Source organism: Myotis brandtii, unplaced genomic scaffold (genome assembly GCF_000412655.1).
Source record: "Myotis brandtii unplaced genomic scaffold, ASM41265v1 scaffold613, whole genome shotgun sequence".
Taxonomy (NCBI): domain Eukaryota; kingdom Metazoa; phylum Chordata; class Mammalia; order Chiroptera; family Vespertilionidae; genus Myotis; species Myotis brandtii.
In genome coordinates this window covers 1879047-1896704 of record NW_005370332.1, presented here as the reverse complement: position 1 = coordinate 1896704, position 17658 = coordinate 1879047, and the positions used below count along the sequence as shown (strand labels likewise).

The following is a 17658-nucleotide window of genomic DNA, read 5'->3' as shown; positions in this document are numbered from 1 at the left end:
TATTTGGTAAAGGCAAAACTATGGAGACAGTAGAAAGATCAGTGGTGTCCAGGCGTTAAGGGATAAGGAGGGATTAATAGGCTGAGCAGAGGATTTTCAGGGCAGTGAAACTATTCTAATGGATACATTTGTCAAAACTCATAGAATATACAATACTAAATGTGAACCCTAATATAATTATGGACTTTGGGTAATAATGATGTATCAATATAGGATCATCAATTGTAACAAATGTACTATTCTGGAGCCAGATGTTGATAGTGAGCGAGGCTATGTATGGGTGGCGGCAGGAGGTATGTGGGAATCTCTATACCTCAATTTTTTTGTGAACCTAAAACTGCTCTAAAAATAAAGTCTACTAAAAAAGGAGTTCTTGGTTGGCTTAAATTCATAATCTTCATTACTTTTGATAATCAGCATTCCAATTTTATGTTTATTGGTTAATTACAGTGTTTTGCACTGAATATTCATCTTCTTTGCCCATTTTTATAATGGAACTTTCTCTTTTATAGATTTGCTAGACCAATCTATTAACAATTTTAGTCCATTATTGGAGGAAGAGAGAAATGGTGTTTTCAGGTGCACTGCTTTATACGAACACTTAACTATCTTTTATACAAACATTTAAGGTACAGTTCTATATACTGTAGGCTTTATACAGTGAACCACCCAAGAAATCAGCTCCTTTTTTGAAGAAAGGGCAAGATGGAATAAACCTTTTCTATCTTGCTTCAAAGCATTAGGCTGAGAGCAACAAATGAGCAAACAAGACAAACTTACAGACACAGACAACAGTATGATGGTTACCAGAGGGAAAGGGGGGTGGGGAAGAGGTAGTAAAAGGCAAAGGGGTTCAAATATATGGTGATGAAAGAAGATTTGATTCTGGGTGGTATGCACAATGCAACACACAGATGATATAATATAGCACTACATACTTAAAAACCTATATAATTTCATTAACCAATGTCAACCCAACACATTTAATTAAAAATTTAAAAAAGGCATTAGGGGCCTACTTAGTTATAGAGAGATGGATAAGCATAGACAATACAAGGTAGAAGACAGGTCATAAGATGTGATTGGCCTTACCTCATTAGTTACCCTGATATGTGTATGTTTGCATTACACTTGTCTTTTATTTATTAATAAACTGTTTTTATATTAAGAAAATCTATCTATTATAGGGGTACCATAGACCAAATGTTTTTGTCTCCCCCCATTCCTATGTTGAAACCTAATTTCCCATGTGATGGTATTTGGAGGTGGGGTCTTTAGAGGTGATTAGGTCACAAGGATGGAGCCCTCATGAATGGGATTAGTGACCTTATTTGAGACTCCAGATAGCTCCCTTGACTTTCCTGCCATGTTGGGTTACAGCTAAAAGACAGCCATTTATGAACCAGGAAGTAGGCCCTCACCAGACACTGAACCTGTCAGCACCTTGATCTTAGACTTCCCAGACTGCACAACTGTGAGAAATAAATTTTTCTTGTTTACAAGTTTAGTCTATGATATTCTGTTACAGCAGCCCGAATAGACTAAGACAATGGGACTAAACTATTTGTCTTGTTTATCTCTAGTTTTACTTTTTTATTGTATTTCTTTAGATATTTTTGCTAAAGCAGAATTGTCAAATTTATCATTCTCTTATTTTACGTCTTTGGGGTTAGTATCATACTTAGGTCTGTCTTACTCTTAGACTATAAATACAAAATATTTTATGACATCACCATGCAGTCCCTCATTGGACTGCTTTCATAGTACTCATTCACACAAAGCCTTAATGGTACCATAAACCACTGGTTGTCAACTAGGGATGCTTTTGCCCCACATGGGACATTTGCCTATGTCTGGAGACTTACTGGGTTTACACACTGGGGGTGTGCTACTGACATCCTAAAATGCACAGAATAGCCCCCTCTCCAACAAAAAGTTATCCAGCTCAAAATGTCAATAGTGATGAAGTTGAAAAAATCTATAAACCACCTCTCTTTCCTGGTTGTTCAGATCCCCATTGTTTTAGTCTTCTGAATATCATAGAATATTGAAAAGATTGAGTGAGATGGGAAAGAAAGAAAAAGGGAGGATCTGGATAAGGAAATTTTCATATGCTGGAGAAAACCATCTTTTCTCATTGGTTTTATCCTTAATTCAGTCCCTGCAATTCACTGACAAAAGCTTAAATTTTTTTTTAATTGATTAAGGTATTACATATGTGATCTGACCTTCAATTCTAAATGATAGCTTTAATGGGTAGAGTAATTTTGGATGTAGGTCCTTGCTATTTCATCATTTTGAATATTTCTTGCCACTCCCTTCTGGCCTGCATAGTTTCTGTTAAGAAATCAGCTGACAAGTGCATGGGCACTCCCCTGTAGTAACTAACTGCCTTTCTCTTGCTGTTTTTAAGATTCTATCTTTCTCTTTAGCCCTTGGCATTTTAATTATGATGTGTCTTGGTGTGGGCCTCTTTGGGTTTCTCTTCTTTGGAACTCCCTGTGCTTCCTGGACTTACAAGTCTATAGCGTTCACTAAGTAAGGGAAGTTTTCTCTCATTATTTCTTCAAATATATTTTCTTTTCTTTTTGTATCTTTATTCTTTATTTATTAAAGTATTACATATGTGTCCTTATCCCCCAATTGCGCCCCCCCCCCCGCTCATGCCCTCACCCCCCTGGTGTCTGTGTCCATTGGTTATGCCAAAAGCTTAAATTTAACAAACATTATTTTATACAGTACAACAGAAAAAGAGTCAAAATATTGGAGAAAAAAAACTGGCGAACATCATTAGCACACTACTAAGGGACAGAAGCATGAACAGACTAATTATTATGTAAATGCCTTTATTTGAACTAATACATTGCTATCAGATTACATAATTTTTCAGAGTTAGTGTAACATTATAATCTTGGAAACTATAGCAAACAGCTTGACAAAGCAAGAGTACGTAAGTCCTACATATATAATTTTTATGTTTTAGTGACCACATCTCCTTGTCTTAGGTGTAAAATTAGAAAATCTATTGTACACTTAGCATACCTGGCCTACTGCATCCTACCTAAGTTCTGAGCATACTCTCTCCTCGAAAGTGTCATCTTCAACAGCATTTTAAATCTAAAGAGAGTTTGATGATACAGGTTTTAAAACAAATAAGCCAAAATTGAACCAAGTGTTTTAAGACAAAATATATGTCAACTGTTTACAGCTTGGTTATGAGGGAGAAGATGCAAATTTAAGGTACATTTTCCTCTATTTAATAATGTATGTTTTTTACTTACTTGAAGACCCCTTTAAAAAAGTAGCAAAATCAGCAGTCTTATTTAATGTAATCAAAATATTCTTAAATGTACAAAAAAAGGATCATGTAGAAAGAATACTGTAAAAAGATACTAATTTTAAGAATAAAAGAATATGAAAAGCTTCTATTACATTCTGCACAGCCAGTTACTTCCGCAAATTTTCAGTACTATCAAGATAAGCAAAGGCTACTCACAACCAAATACCCTCTGACCACAGTTCTTGATTAAGAACTAGCATACCGGATGGAAAGCAAAATTATTGTCTAATAATAGTCGTATCCAACCATCTAAGGAAGTCTCAAGAGGTGGACATCCTAAGAGGGACAAAGATATATAGAGAGAAATAACATATAACGAGGGGAAATGTCAAAGGCAGCAATCTAGAAGGAGAGTAAATGATTTGGCTATGAGCACGTTTCAGGTGTGCCGATCAATCCAACTAGGACTAGGGGAAAGAGGACTTGTTTTTCTGAAAACTCTTTCCCCTGAGGGCTCTCATGAGGAGCTAGTCTTCTTAATCAAAATGAAAAGTCCTTTAAATGACCAACAGTTCCTTAAGCCATGAGCACTTCACCTGGAAATAGCTGACTTGCTAATCATGCACCTGGGGGCGAGGCTGTTTTTATTCAAATTGGTTATTTTACACTCTCTTCATCCCCCTGCCCATCAAGCATGCAAACACGGTCATGACCATCTTGGGCTTTACTTCCACAAGGTCTTCAGGAAGAGCGTACACCCTGGCTCCAATTCTTCTAGCCATTGACACGGCATACCTATTTTTTGAGGAAACGAAAATTAAGATGAAAATCTTGTCAGTCAAGCACACAATATGAGACATCTATTTTCTATAATCATTTGGCTTCCACATTGAAAGTTCAAATCAGAACCATTTCACTTTTTGTTGTTTTGTTTTCGAGGTTACTCTTAAGGGACACCAGGTTTTTAAGCTCTGCCATTTGGGACTGATAACACCCAGATTGGCTGCACAATCAATGCTTTTTTTAAAGGTCATGTGGTTAAATAATTTTTTTTACACTCTCACGTGATCTTAGAGATATGGGGTGGAAAATTACACCAGATGCAAAATCCAAGTTGCTTTGGTAGATGCAGTGAATATTTCCAAATTTCTACATGGCACATGGCCAGAGTGACTAGAGCAAGGAACAGAAAGGGCAGACAAAGGAAGGAAGGAAAGAACTGACATGCCCAGCTAGAGAAATCTGCAGAGGAGCACACCACAATGAATACATGTGGCATTTCTAGGTGCTTATTAACAGGAATTTTTTTTTCAGTAATGCTCCTTAGTTATCCTATGAAGCCCTGCTCTGGGGTGATTTTCAGTGTACTAATAAAGCTCTCATGGGTTGTCCATAAATCCAGGTCACAGTCAAGGTCTTTGGTGAAGAAGGGAAGAGACGGGTGGAAAAGATCTCAATGCTGTTGAAATGCAAGAAACTTCCAAAGCATATTTTCAGCTGAGGGTTAAGCATCCTGCCCATTTAGGGACCAAGATAATGAGCTCAACATACACAGCCAGAGTGATCTATGCACAGTAAAAAGGGTATCAGAGGATAACGTGTTTTTAAAAAATGAGACAGAAGAATACTTTCATCTAAGGCAGATTATCCTTAGCTCATTTTTCCCCTTGTAAATTTGTAGCTGATTTGCATTAAAGCATACACTACATTATTTCTCTAATTTCCTGAAGCAACAACTGATTGAGCACCTGCTAGGTCAGGCACAATGCTAGGCTCTTATGTATTTTGTTCATTTCAAAATCTCCAAGTTAATTATTATTGTTCCCATTTTACTGATGAGGACTCTCAGGCTCAAAGAGGTTTCCCCTAGGTGACACAATTCTTAAGTGGTAGAATTTGACTGAGAATGAAGATCTGTCTGGCTCTTGTCAGGATATCAGGCAGCATCCCTTACTTGGCATTATTGTGCTTGTCATCCTCTGTTAGATTGCCACTCTTAACAAGGTCATAGTTTATGCAGCCTGGCTGGATGGCGTCAATTAAATCCACAACTGCCAAACTGGAGCTGATCGTCTTGTCCTAGTGTAAAAGGAGAACAAATCTGAGAATTTTAATATGTACAAATTTCAATATGTAAAACATGAGATTACTTACATAAAGTTCCCTAAACAAAAGGCCAGAGAATTCAAAGAGAATCTTGCCATTAGCCCAATGGTAATTCTCACTCACAATGAACCAAAGGTTGTCCTTCCAAAATTACAGAGACTTTCTAGCAAACATAATGTTTAATAGTCACACATGGAAATCCTTACCTTAAAACTCTGAATGGAAGTTGATTTGCCAGCTTCCCTCAATGTTTTGTTGACCCAGCTTACAATGATGTCGTCATTAGCTTTCTGACCATCTCCAAGATCTTCCAGGACATTGAGGGTATATCTAAAAGAAGAAGCCGAAGAAAAGGTCCCAATCTACTTTATGAGTAAAAATGTAAACTTTAGGAAGATGCTTCAGCTTCCATTTCTTTTATTCTTTAGGTTTGAGAAACTAAAGGTTTCAAGTAGAAGTGGGTTGCTAGTGATTTACCCTTTGCAGTAGTGGAGGTGACAGTGGGGTTTAAGATTTTCAGTGTTTTAATGAGCAAGCTCAACCGTCTACAGCAGGCACATTTGGTATTAGTCTGACTGTGGTAAAATCTTAAAATAAGCTCTGCTTTGGCTGGCACCCAGTCATAACAAATGTTTTTCAGCATTATAGTTAAGAGATCTTTTTTAAATGGATACATGGGATGTTCATAATTTCTTCTGGTTATTTCTTTATTCATTGACTTTAGGCGAGGCTCAAGTGTATGTGTCAGGTTTCTTATGAGAAAAGGAAATGTTCACAGTTCTGTTGCCCAACTCTCAAGGAGGCATCATCTCCCACGGAACATCAAACATATACTCATTACTTAAGCTCATTTCAGAGTCTAAATACAAACATTTCAAAGGTGTAGTCATTGATGTGTTTGCTTAAAAATAACAACTAGTGCCCTGACCGGTTTGGCTCAGTGGATAGAGCGTCGGCCTGAGGACTCAAGGGTCCCGGGTTCGATTCCGGTCAGGGGCATGTACCTTGGTTGCGGACACAGCCCCGGTGGGGGGTGTGCAGGGGGCAGCTGATCGATGTTTCTCTCTCATCGATGTTTCTAACTCTCTATCCCTCTCCCTTCCTCTCTGTAAAAAATCAATAAAATATATTAAAAAAAACAACAACTAGTTTACAGACCTGTATCAGAGTGAAGCTTAAACAGCCCAAATTGTGTATCATACCTTCTCATCAGTTGCCAGACCAAAGCTAAAGTCAAGGTTTGGTTCCCATCATTCAGGTCTTGCCCTCCAATGCCAACCAGGGAGAATTTGGCAGGGTGCTTCCCTAATTCAACAGCATAGTTGCAGTTTTCTAGCTGCAAACACACAAAAGTAAATGGTTAAAGATTTTCATTTGTTTAGTCTGTACACGTGTGTGATGCCAGACGCTTAGCACACAACAGTAAATAAGACACAGTTCCTGTCCACACACAACAGCAAATAAGACACAGTTCCTGTCCACAAGAAGGTCTGAGTTAAGAGATTTCCAAACAAAAGAAACAAATATAGAAGAAAAATAGTTGGTAACAAAGATATGTGGCAATTTAATTTTCTACCTTTTTCATGTTGGCTCCAAGTTTTGGGTATGGAGGTTTATTAACCTTACTCCAGTCAACAGGAACTTTAATTCGCTCATACAACTGTAAGATTACCAGGGCATCTTGCAGGTCACTAATAATTTAAAAATAATTTAATTAGTATTTTCAAACACTTGGCTTTTGTTCCTTAAAACCAATAACATGACACTGTCAAACAAGACATATAAAACCAGAGGTAATACTCAAGACATATATTCTATCAATCTATGCCGAAAATAGAGCTAAGACCATCTGATTCACTTAAAAGTATTTGTTGAGAGCTTACTGTTTGCAAGGCACTGCTCTAGAAGCTGGGCATATAGGAGAAAAATCCCTGGCTTTACATTAGAGTCAGAGGGAGAGAGAGAGAGAATAAACAAGTACATGGATAAATAGATATGATTTGGGGGTGCATGTAAGTCTTATGAAAAAAAAACAGAGCTAGGGTTAGAGTTTAGAGAGTGGCTGGTGGTGGCCAACACCTGAATCTGTTGATCTGAACCAGTGGTGTGAATATAGTAAGGGAGTGAGGCATTAGATGTAGAAAAGAACATTCTAGGCTGAGAGAACAGTGAGCACAAAGGCCCCCAGGCATCATGGATGGTCTACTTAAAGTGTTCCTTGATGATCTTTGTCTCAAATTAGGGTATCTTCTCCCCAGAAAGACATTAATTCATTCTATCACTTATAGTTGATGATATCACAACTCAACATTTTCCAATATAAATAACCACTATAAATTAATATTTAGAAAATTTTTAGAGCAGTAATTATTTGTGTAGCACCCATTCATGATGTTCATTACTATTTATAATGGCAGTAGGAAGGCTTACGCGTAGAGATGGTTTACATGGGGATTAACACCAAGAGAGTTCATCCAGTTACGGAAGGTTCTTTCTTCACGAGTTTCTCCTATTAAGAATATTAACAAATTTTATATTCATTAAACTCCTTGTATATGTGCATATAATGTCAATCAATACATAAGACTATTTCCTCTCCAGATCTAAAGGTTTTCTCCTTATGGATTTCTAAGCATTCTAAGTACATCCTCTAGACACATGCTTATTTTTAAAATTTATTCATTTACTTTAAAATGAAAGAATAGGACCTCATTATAACCAGTTAAGCCATTTAGACATTTAGGAACTTTTAATAAACTCCCACTCTCCTTTAATTCTTCTCCAATGTCACTCAAGTCACCGTACTTCAAAGTAACTGATGTTATCAAGTGTAGTTTGTATCTTAAAAATTTGCTCTGGTCATATGAATCTATAATCATATTAATTTACACCTTTCCTCTACCCATTTTTATTTTTAAACTTTTAAAAAACTTTAATGAATTTATTGGGGTGATATTGGTTAATACAAATATAGGTTTCAGGTACACAATTCTATAATACATCACTGGTATATTGTATTGTATGTTCACTAAACTACACGAGTGCTTCTTTTTACACACCTATATTAAAGCAACAAATTACTTGAAATGTCAAAAGCATAAAATTCAAATATTTTATAGTAATGCCAATGGAAATTCAACAACTGCTATTTACATTTGTTATTTTTCAATACTATACTTTATATATATATATATGAGTGACCTGGAAAAGGTAAACTGCCTTCCCCAAAGTTAAACAAATAATTACTACACATTATTACTATTTTTTGAGTAGGTACGTGTGAAAGAAATGGGGGGCTAGTTCCAGTTAGTCTGACTGTGGAAGAATGAAACATAAGTATTGTAAATTTATAGATCAAATTTTATGCAGATGCACATTTGTCTTGTGAGACATTAAAAATGTGATCTAATTTTAAAATATTAAAATAAAACATTGGTTTACTAAAGGGACTTAAGCTAGACTACTTTAATTTTTAAAGTTCTCTCATATCTCTCAGCCGGTGTGGCTCAGTGGTTGAATGTTGACCCATGAACCAAGAGGTTTGATTCCAGTCAGGGCACATGCCTGGATTGCGGGATCGATCCCCAGTGGGGGGCGTGCAGGAGGCATCCGATCAATGATTCTCTCTTATCATTGATATTTCTATCTCTCTATCCTTCTCCCTTCCTCTCTCTCTCTCTCTAAAAAAATAAATAAAAACATAAAAAATAAAAAAATAAAAGTTCCCTTCTATCATCCCTTTCTCTCAGCTGCCATTTTTTTACTCAGTCTTTGAGTCTACTTCTAGCAGATGTTTGTTAAATGAAAGTGGATAAGGAAACTTAAGTCAAGATTATGAAATCATCGTGGTCTGTATATTTCTGCTCTGTAGTACCAGTCATTAGAATTTTACCTTCTAATAGAGTCCAGTCAATATCCTGGTTCTCTGGCTTAGTTAGTGCTGGATACTTATTAAACAGGTTAGCCACAAAGGCTAAGTTCAGTTTGGGGTTTCCACTGACAACATCAGCAGGGGTAACAAACTGTCTGCAACCTAATTTGTCTGCTTGTTGAAGCATACTCTCAGCTCTCTTCAAATCATCTGTTTCCTGTTGAAGTAAAAGAAGACATTTTTAAGAGGCCATACTCAAAATACGAAAATGTTTCCTTATAATGATAGCCTGTTTATAAAATTCTACTTTCTCTTACCCAACATATGGTACTTATTATAAAATTGTTTTGAATGGAAAAAAAAAAAATTGGCCCTGCTGGATTTGCAGTACCTTGAAAATACCCTAGATGGCACCAGATCATAGATCGAAGGACGGAATACATTAAACTCAATTGAAATAACATCTGCTAAACTCCATCAAGAAAAAGCTAAAACTTTTCAGAAAAGTAGGTCCCAGTCCAGTGACCGGTAGACTGTTATGACCTGAAAGTGAAGTGAAAAGTTTATCAGAAAGCACAGAGTGGTCAACATGTCAAACGCTGCTGAGAGGTGAAGTCAGATGGGGACTAACAATTGACAGTTGGATTTAGCAAAGGGAAAGTCATTAATGACCTTGACAAGAATAGGGTGGTGGGGACAAAAGCCTGAATGAAGAGAATTCAAGAGTCTTTGCTCAGGTGAGGCATTCGAGCCAGTAAAGATTGAAGCAGGGAGCCCAGCGGCCAGCGTGACTCAGTGGTTGAGCATCCACCCATGAACCAGGCGGTCATGGAGTTCCATTTCCGGTCAGGGCTCATGCCCCAGTTTCGGTCTTCCGGTAGGGGGCGTGCAGCAGGCAGCTGATCAATGATTCTCTCTCATGGGTGATGTTTCTATATCTCTCTCCCTCTCCCTTCCTCCCTGAAATCAATAAAAACATTTTTTAAAAAAGTAAGTTATTATTGTAAAAGAAAATAAAAATAAAAAGGGAAAAGGAGAATATGGGGTTGAGAAGTTTTGTTTTCTGGAAACGTTTGAGATATTTATAAACATTCACTGTATTCGTAATTCTTTATAAGCAAATATACAAAGAACCAAGACTGAAAAAAAAAAGAAAGAAAAGTAGGTCCTAGAGAAGGTGTAAGGCTAAAAGATGAAGGACCCTGCAAAAAAGGGAAAAGCAAAGGCTATGAGATTAATAAAATGAGTGTTTGGGGGTACAGATTAGTGGGAAATAACACTGGGTAGGAGAGATAGGGTGGCCTTAAAATGCTATGCAGGACATTTCAGGCTGAACTCTAGAGTCAATGGGAATCCTAGAAGGATTCCGAGGAGGAAAGAGACAAAGAAAGGAGTGTTTTAGGAAGATCACTCAGGGAGGATTGGCTGAAGAGCTTTATCAGAATCAGAATCAGTTAGTATACTGGTGCCATTTACCCAGGCATCTGGCTTTCTCAGTGCACAGGATGGTGCCTCATTTGTATCAAGAGTGACCTGAACTGGAGTTTCATATTTAACATACAGACAGAAATATAAGCAAACAAATCAGTTATAAATTAATTTTTAATAAGGGCAGTGTAAATGGGTTAGCCAGTGCAATCCACTCAATCCTATTGCATAATAGGCTAGAAATGTGGATTTTTAAGATTAGTACATGCATTCCATATCTAATGGGTATAAAGAATGACAGGACCCTAGAAACTTGACATTAAACAGGCTGGTCCAGCTCCTTACTTTGTGGATGAACAAAGTGAGATCCAATTTTGGGAAGGAAATAGTCCCTGATCATTGAACAAATTAATGGTGTAACCAGGGAACATGGTTCATGTCAGTAATTCCCCAATTGTATTTCATGGATCAGGAGTTTGTAAACATATTCATATTATTCTCAACACAGGATAACAGATGCATATATAAATATGTAGTCATTACATCTGTCACTGTGGTTATAATCCAAACATTTGGGAAAGGTCAGTCTCTAGTACTTATTTCCCCATGCTTGCTTTGAATATTTTATGCCATTCATTATAAACCATTACCACCATAATTATGGAACTCACTACTGAACTCTCAAAATAAAGTCTTTCTGCTTCTGAATGATAAGTATAGCAATTAAAATTAACTTTAAAGTAATACTTAAAACTGTCAATACCACTACATATATAATTATAAACACTCTTGTATTTATAAGAAATTGACAATAATTTTGTAAGATTGTAAAGTTGAAAAGAAGCACCTATACTTACATTGAAACCTGACATGTTAATATCTATCCGTGGTTCACCTTCTTTTTGTCCTTTTGGTGCAATTTGATTGAGAAGATGGAAATAGGCTTTGGAATCCTACGGATGAATTGAAAATGTCAGTGAGATCACATTCACAAAGAATGAATGCATCCTATTGTCCCATGTTTGGAAGGATATTTGCACTGAAGTTTTAAAGAATATATGGCACAAAAATCTGTCTTCTAATTTAACAGACCTTTTCCCCCGAAAAGTTCATCTATCTGGTCTTATGTCTGCCTTGAAAATAGATGAACTGGATTTTGTCACAATTTTACAATTTCTTGAAGTAATCAACACAATAATGCTAGTAAACACAAAACTAGTTCTGTACCTTCACTGAATTACTGAAGTCAATAAGCTTGGTAGATAAAATAAGCAAGAAAAATCAGTGGGAGAGTAGAAATCCAGGAAGCATAGGGAAAGATAAAATAAACAGGTTATATCATTACAAAGCACAATACATACCGTACCCTATGAAAAAGAGATTAGCTGTGTTAAAGATGTATTTAATTGTAAATTTAAATGAAATTTTAACAAAATGAGCAACATTTCAAGTGGCGAAATAACATTTAACCCTTTATGATCTGAATATACTTAACCCAAAAAAGCCTCTCTTTTTGTATTGAGCTCCTGAACTCTTTCGGCACTTGAACATTTTCCCTTGAAATCCCAGTTCCTAAAACAAAGTAGCATTGCTCATATTGGGGGGATGGGCCCAGTGAACTCAGGCTGTGTGGACATTCCACAGAACACAGCTTGAAAACCATTAGGTTAGCACAAACACTTAATAGGGGTCTTCACCACACATATCAAGTAAAATTCTGCCTCTCTGGAATACCAGAGGACAGGAACTGGAGCCAAGAAGCCTTAATCGCCCTAGCTGGTTTGGCTCAGTGGATAGAGCGTTGGCCTGCGGACTGAAGGGTCCCAGGTTCGATTCCAGCCAAGGGCACATGCCCAGGTTGTGGGTTCGGTCCCCAGTGTGGGGCGTGCAGGAGGCAGCCGATCAATGATTCTCTCTCATCATTGATGTTTCTATCTCTCTCCCCCTCTCCCTTTCTCTCTGAAATCAATTTAAAAAAGAAGAAGAAGAAGCCTTAATCCTGCTGTATCTGAAGACCACCTTCCCAGGTATGATAGTTTGCTATTACTGGGCCTTGACAGTCCAGACAGGCTCTGAAGGAATGTTTCTCACAGTAAGCTCTGCAGATTATGTGCATCGTGATCCCCTGGGATGTTGTTCAAAATACTGATTACTGGATTCAACCCCATTCCTACCAAATATGATGGCTCTCTGGGAGCTGCCCAGAAAACTGCATGGTAAACAAGCTGCCCAAGAGAGTTTGATACCCAGTACCCTAAATTATTCTAAGCATGGGGAAAATCAGAGGAGTGAAAGTCATTTCAAAGCAATTCATGAAATGCAAACCCAGGTCCTACCATTAGTGGACACAGGATTTTCCTCCTTCTAATAGTGCATGGCAGTTGTGTTAGTGCTTTCATTTACAATTACCCACAAAAGGTGCAGAGAGAATATATAACTTAATCCTATGCATTTGAGGGGAACAGGTAAAGAACAGACCCAGCAGAGTCTGTATTGACTACACTGAAAAGTGCTTTGCAGGTGAAACATTGAACTTGAATACAGATATATTGGAAATTCCTTTTCACATCACTGAACAACTCTTTGCTTTTAACAAATATTTTCAAAACAGGCTTCATTTAAAAATGATACCTCCTTTTGTGCATTTAAAATAAGTCTTAGAACATAAAATGTACCTATGAATGGTTTTCAGGAACACATCTAATGCATAAGTAAAATATACTGGGCCACACATGTTGTGTAAATGAAACGAAGGGATGGGGCCAACTGCTCTGATAATTTGGGGGCTAGGCACAGTTTTCACTGATGAAATCAGTAGTGCAAATAGCCCGTTACTTCCTCTCACCACTGAACAAATTGATATGATCACAGCCTACTGTTTTCATAGCCCTGTTGGTCAGTGGCATCTGGTAAAGATCCTCGCGTTTGTTCCCTGTGTCCCAACATCTGGACTTGGGAGACAGTCCAGGCAGTTAATGAGAACTTCATGATATTTGCTATGACAATTTTGGTTCTCTCTCCTTGAGGAGCCAAGGGCACCGTGTTGTAAATGAATGCTACCAATGTCTTCCTTCACTTGCTAGTTTTCCCTACTGTTCATGGGGAGCAGTGAGCTCTAGAATTCGATTCAACGCAAAGAATCTTTGTGGGCCTTTTATATGCCAGGTGTTGTGTCAGAGGTGGACTTAGCAGGAGGGCACTGGGGCAGGGGCTGAAGTAGGAGCCAGACATATATAAGAGCTCATCAGTGCTCTCAAGAACTCAATGTCTAAAGGTAGGAGCACGTGACAGGAGAGGAGGCATATAAGAAAGGGGAAAGGGAATCTTGAGGTCCTCTCTCTCTTCTAGGTCTTTGCTAGCAGGTACACTGAGGCCTGGGAAAGGCAGTTAGGAATAGAACAGTTATGGCCCATCCTTTTATACTCCATGTGTAACAGTAAGCAGAATATAAAATGCTAGGACTATAATACTTTTACTTTTTTCCACAAAATGGAAGCTAGACTTGGTGCTCACGCTCCTTATTTAGCTCCACCTCTCTACTGAAATCTACCATTGGGGTCAAGAGGCAACAAGGCTCGGTGAGAAACTGGTAGGATTTTCCCTCTGTTAAGCTGGGGTGAAATCTCTCAAGTCCCTATAGCCCCCCAAAGTGTTATGGTTCTTTGCACAGTTACAGTTACCTTGATGTCAGCACTAAAGTTGTTGATTTTCTGCCAGCCTGAGTTTTCCAAATGAAAGTTTGCCCATCTAAGCAGAAGCTCTTCTGGAGACAATTTCATAAGCTCCTCTAAAGTCTCACCATCTCGAAGTAAAGCAGCCAAGGCTACAAGAAAAACAATACAAAGCCATGACCCATATATTATAACGATAATAGTAATTATAAGTTCATTCAGTCTTTTGACACTGTTAAATAATAGAGATGCAAAAACCAGCATGACCTACTTCCTGGTTTCCAGGTACTCAGAGTCTAATAAAAGAGAAATATATAAGTAGATAATTATGAGACAGATAAAGACATTGTCTTATGAGAATACACACAAATATACAGTACTAGTTTTTTCCTTTTTTATTATTCTTCGTACTCAAAATACCAAGTAAATTAAAGCTTTTAAGATGAGCATTTTCACTTTATATCACATATTAACATAAATTGTCCTTGTTTAATAATATTAAAATTACAGATTTGGGGGATAATGTTTAAAATAGTGGAGCCTTTCACCTAACTTTTTATTTAAAGGAACATACAAACATTATGGTATTTACATTTAAGTATAATTAATTAACTCTTGAAGAGTTAAACCTATTTTTAATGGAATACAATTCAACTTTCCATTTTCCATAGCACCTAACATGTAAAGGCTGCTCAATAGTTTTTGTTGTTAAATTGAATGTGTGGAAGAAGCAGAGGGGTTTATGTGTGTGTGTAAATATTTCTACAGAAAATAAGTAGAGCTTGGATGTTTGCATAGAGCAGTGATTTTCAACCTTTTTCATCTCCTGGCACACATAAACTAATTACTAAAATTCAGCAGCACACCAAAAAATATATTTTTTGCTGAATTGACCAAAAATAAGGTATAATTTTGATCCATTCACACCTGATGGCTATTGTTACGTTGGCCGTTGTCATTTTATTTGACAATCTAATGGAAAAGAGGCCAGTGCCCCTGACTAAATAGTTTTTTAAAAATTCTTGCCCTAACCGGTTTGGCTCAGTGGATAGAGCGTCAGCCTGTGGACTCAAGGGTCCCAGGTTCGATTCTGGTCAAGGACATGTACCTTGGTTGCGGGCACATCCCCAGTAGGGAGATGTGCAGGAGGCAGCTGATCAATGTTTCTCTCTCATCGATGTTTCTGACTCTCTATCCCTCTCCCTTCCTCTCTGTAAAAAAATCAATAAAATATATTTTAAAAAAATTATTGTGGCACACCCGTGTGCCTCTCGCAGCACACTGGTAGAAAATTGCTGGCATAGAGAACTGTCTAAGTTCAAGCATTATTTTATGAAGAAGTTGTGTCATCCTTATGCAATAATTAATTTCCATAAAATAAAAGATTTATATTGAACAAGACTGAAAGTGCCTGATTTCCGAAATGGTCTAAGCCAGACCTATAACGCAAATTTCATTTTTCATGGACTTCGCTCCATGCCATGCCTTTTTGGCACTGAGACATTTAAGCAAGGAGAGAGGCTGCATGATCATTTGTACAGAACCCCTCCTGCTGCTCCCCATCTCTGCAAAGTCAAAGGCTAGAAAGGATCAAACAGCCTGACATCTATGCACCTAAGACCTTGTCAAAATTAATCGCTTGATTTATTACATGAGCCAATATAATTTTATTTTGTTGTCTCCTTTTCCTTTTTCAATGGACCTTGACTCCTTTAACTAGACAAACACTATTGTGAAGATGGCCAGCAATGAGAGAAACTGTATTTGTTCAAATATAGGTACATGTGAGTGGACTGAAAGTACAATAAATTCTTAAAGTGCAAGTCTTATAATGGATAAAAATGTGCAAAATAAGATTCTTGATAGACATTATGAGACCTTGAAATACTGAGAACCCCAAATATATATTCTTCCCCAAAAGTAACTGAGGGTTGAAATGGTGATTTCTGGAATAAAATATGAATATTTGCAGTGGTGCTTACTATCTTAAACTTTATAGGGAGAGAATAATGTAGTACTTCCTTAGACCCCTTCACAATCATATTGCTCACACTTATATATTCTACAAATGCGTGATGTGATTTAAAAACCTATGCTTTAAGAAGGACAATGTTTCTGCTGGTTTGGGAAATAGGAGACCATCAAGGGCAGGTCAGAATATTTTTAAGAGGTCTAAGCCTATGATACAATATAAAAAGAATAAAAAATAATAGGAGATGGTGCACAGTGGTAGAGCTGAGGGTGATGAAGGGGTGGGGTTTGTGTGGACAAAGCAGAAAAGAATAGATATCAAGTTTGGGGATCTTGGGAAATTTCCTTAAATTCTGTGCTTTGTGTCTTTATTGCAAAATGAATTCTAAAGTGCCAGGCAAATGTTAATTACTACTAAAGAAGGAAGTTATAAGTAGGCTATTTTCCTGAATAACTTTATAGCATTAACTTGTTAATCCTATCATCTAATCACCTCAAGACAGACAGTATGACAGTCTGCATAGCTAGAAAAAAATAACCAATAAACAAGTTGCAAAATAATGATTGTGTTCCATTACCTTCATTCCTGCTTAATTCAATGTCAGCGAACAAACCGATCTTAATGATTTGCCAAAGCAGTCCCAAAACTAGATGAGGTTTCCCAGCCCGCAAATCCTCTGCACCAATGTTCACAACGTGACACCCAATGGCAGAAGCAGAGTTCAGTGCCAAGTTCAAGTTTTCCTGCAAGAAAGCCAATTTACACACTTGATTCTTGACCTTTACATTTTTTAAGAGTCTATTTCTCCCCTCTCTGAAAACAATACTCAACCAGGAAATTAAAACCCTGTATTAGTTTCAGCCACACATGATCCACAGGAAACAAATTCCAGACAGTAGTATTAAAAGCATAGCTAAAACAAATTTCAACCTATTGCTATTGTCTTTTCCAGAATTCCATGGGAAGTTAACTTGGTATTTTTATTTGATCCCTTTGGAATACTAAAGGAAAAGGCTGAGTTACTAAAGTAAGTATATCCATGTAGGTTAAGTGTCGTATTTCTAAAAATGTCTAATGAGAGGTCTATTACATATAGCTGAAAGAGTTCTAGAAGTTCTCAATACCCACATCTGAAGAGGTGTTCTTGCCTGAGGAAATTTTGCTATCTAACTGTCCACTACCTACTTAATGGAAGAGAAAAATGCTCCATTCCTTAAATATGCCAATTAAGAGCTTAAATACAGGGTGTGGCAAAAGTAGGTTTACAGTTGTGAATACCTAAATAGAGTTTATTCTTGTATTATTATTTAATAACTAGAGGCCTGGTGCA

General features: G+C 37.2%; 1 protein-coding gene across 6 annotated transcripts in view; it reads right to left on the bottom strand.

The window, feature by feature from the left end:
* Positions 1-2829: 2829 nt before the first annotated feature.
* Positions 2830-17658, bottom strand: part of PLS3 (plastin 3) — a 96921-nt gene continuing 82092 nt past the window's right edge. For 5 of the 6 annotated variants that reach the window (XM_005879913.2, XM_014528072.1, XM_014528070.1 and 2 more), the window contains 10 exons: positions 16906-17071; positions 14366-14508; positions 11543-11638; positions 9279-9474; positions 7817-7895; positions 6963-7077; positions 6589-6722; positions 5593-5716; positions 5235-5359; positions 2830-4075 (listed from right to left, as the gene is read on the bottom strand). In XM_005879913.2, the coding sequence (XP_005879975.1) occupies positions 3943-4075; positions 5235-5359; positions 5593-5716; positions 6589-6722; positions 6963-7077; positions 7817-7895; positions 9279-9474; positions 11543-11638; positions 14366-14508; positions 16906-17071 (1311 nt within the window). In that variant the 3' untranslated portion in view covers positions 2830-3942. Of the gene's footprint in view, positions 4076-5234; positions 5360-5592; positions 5717-6588; positions 6723-6962; positions 7078-7816; positions 7896-9278; positions 9475-11542; positions 11639-11912; positions 11940-14365; positions 14509-16905; positions 17072-17658 lie in introns of all 6 variants that reach the window. The other variant, XM_005879912.2, reaches the window with a different exon arrangement.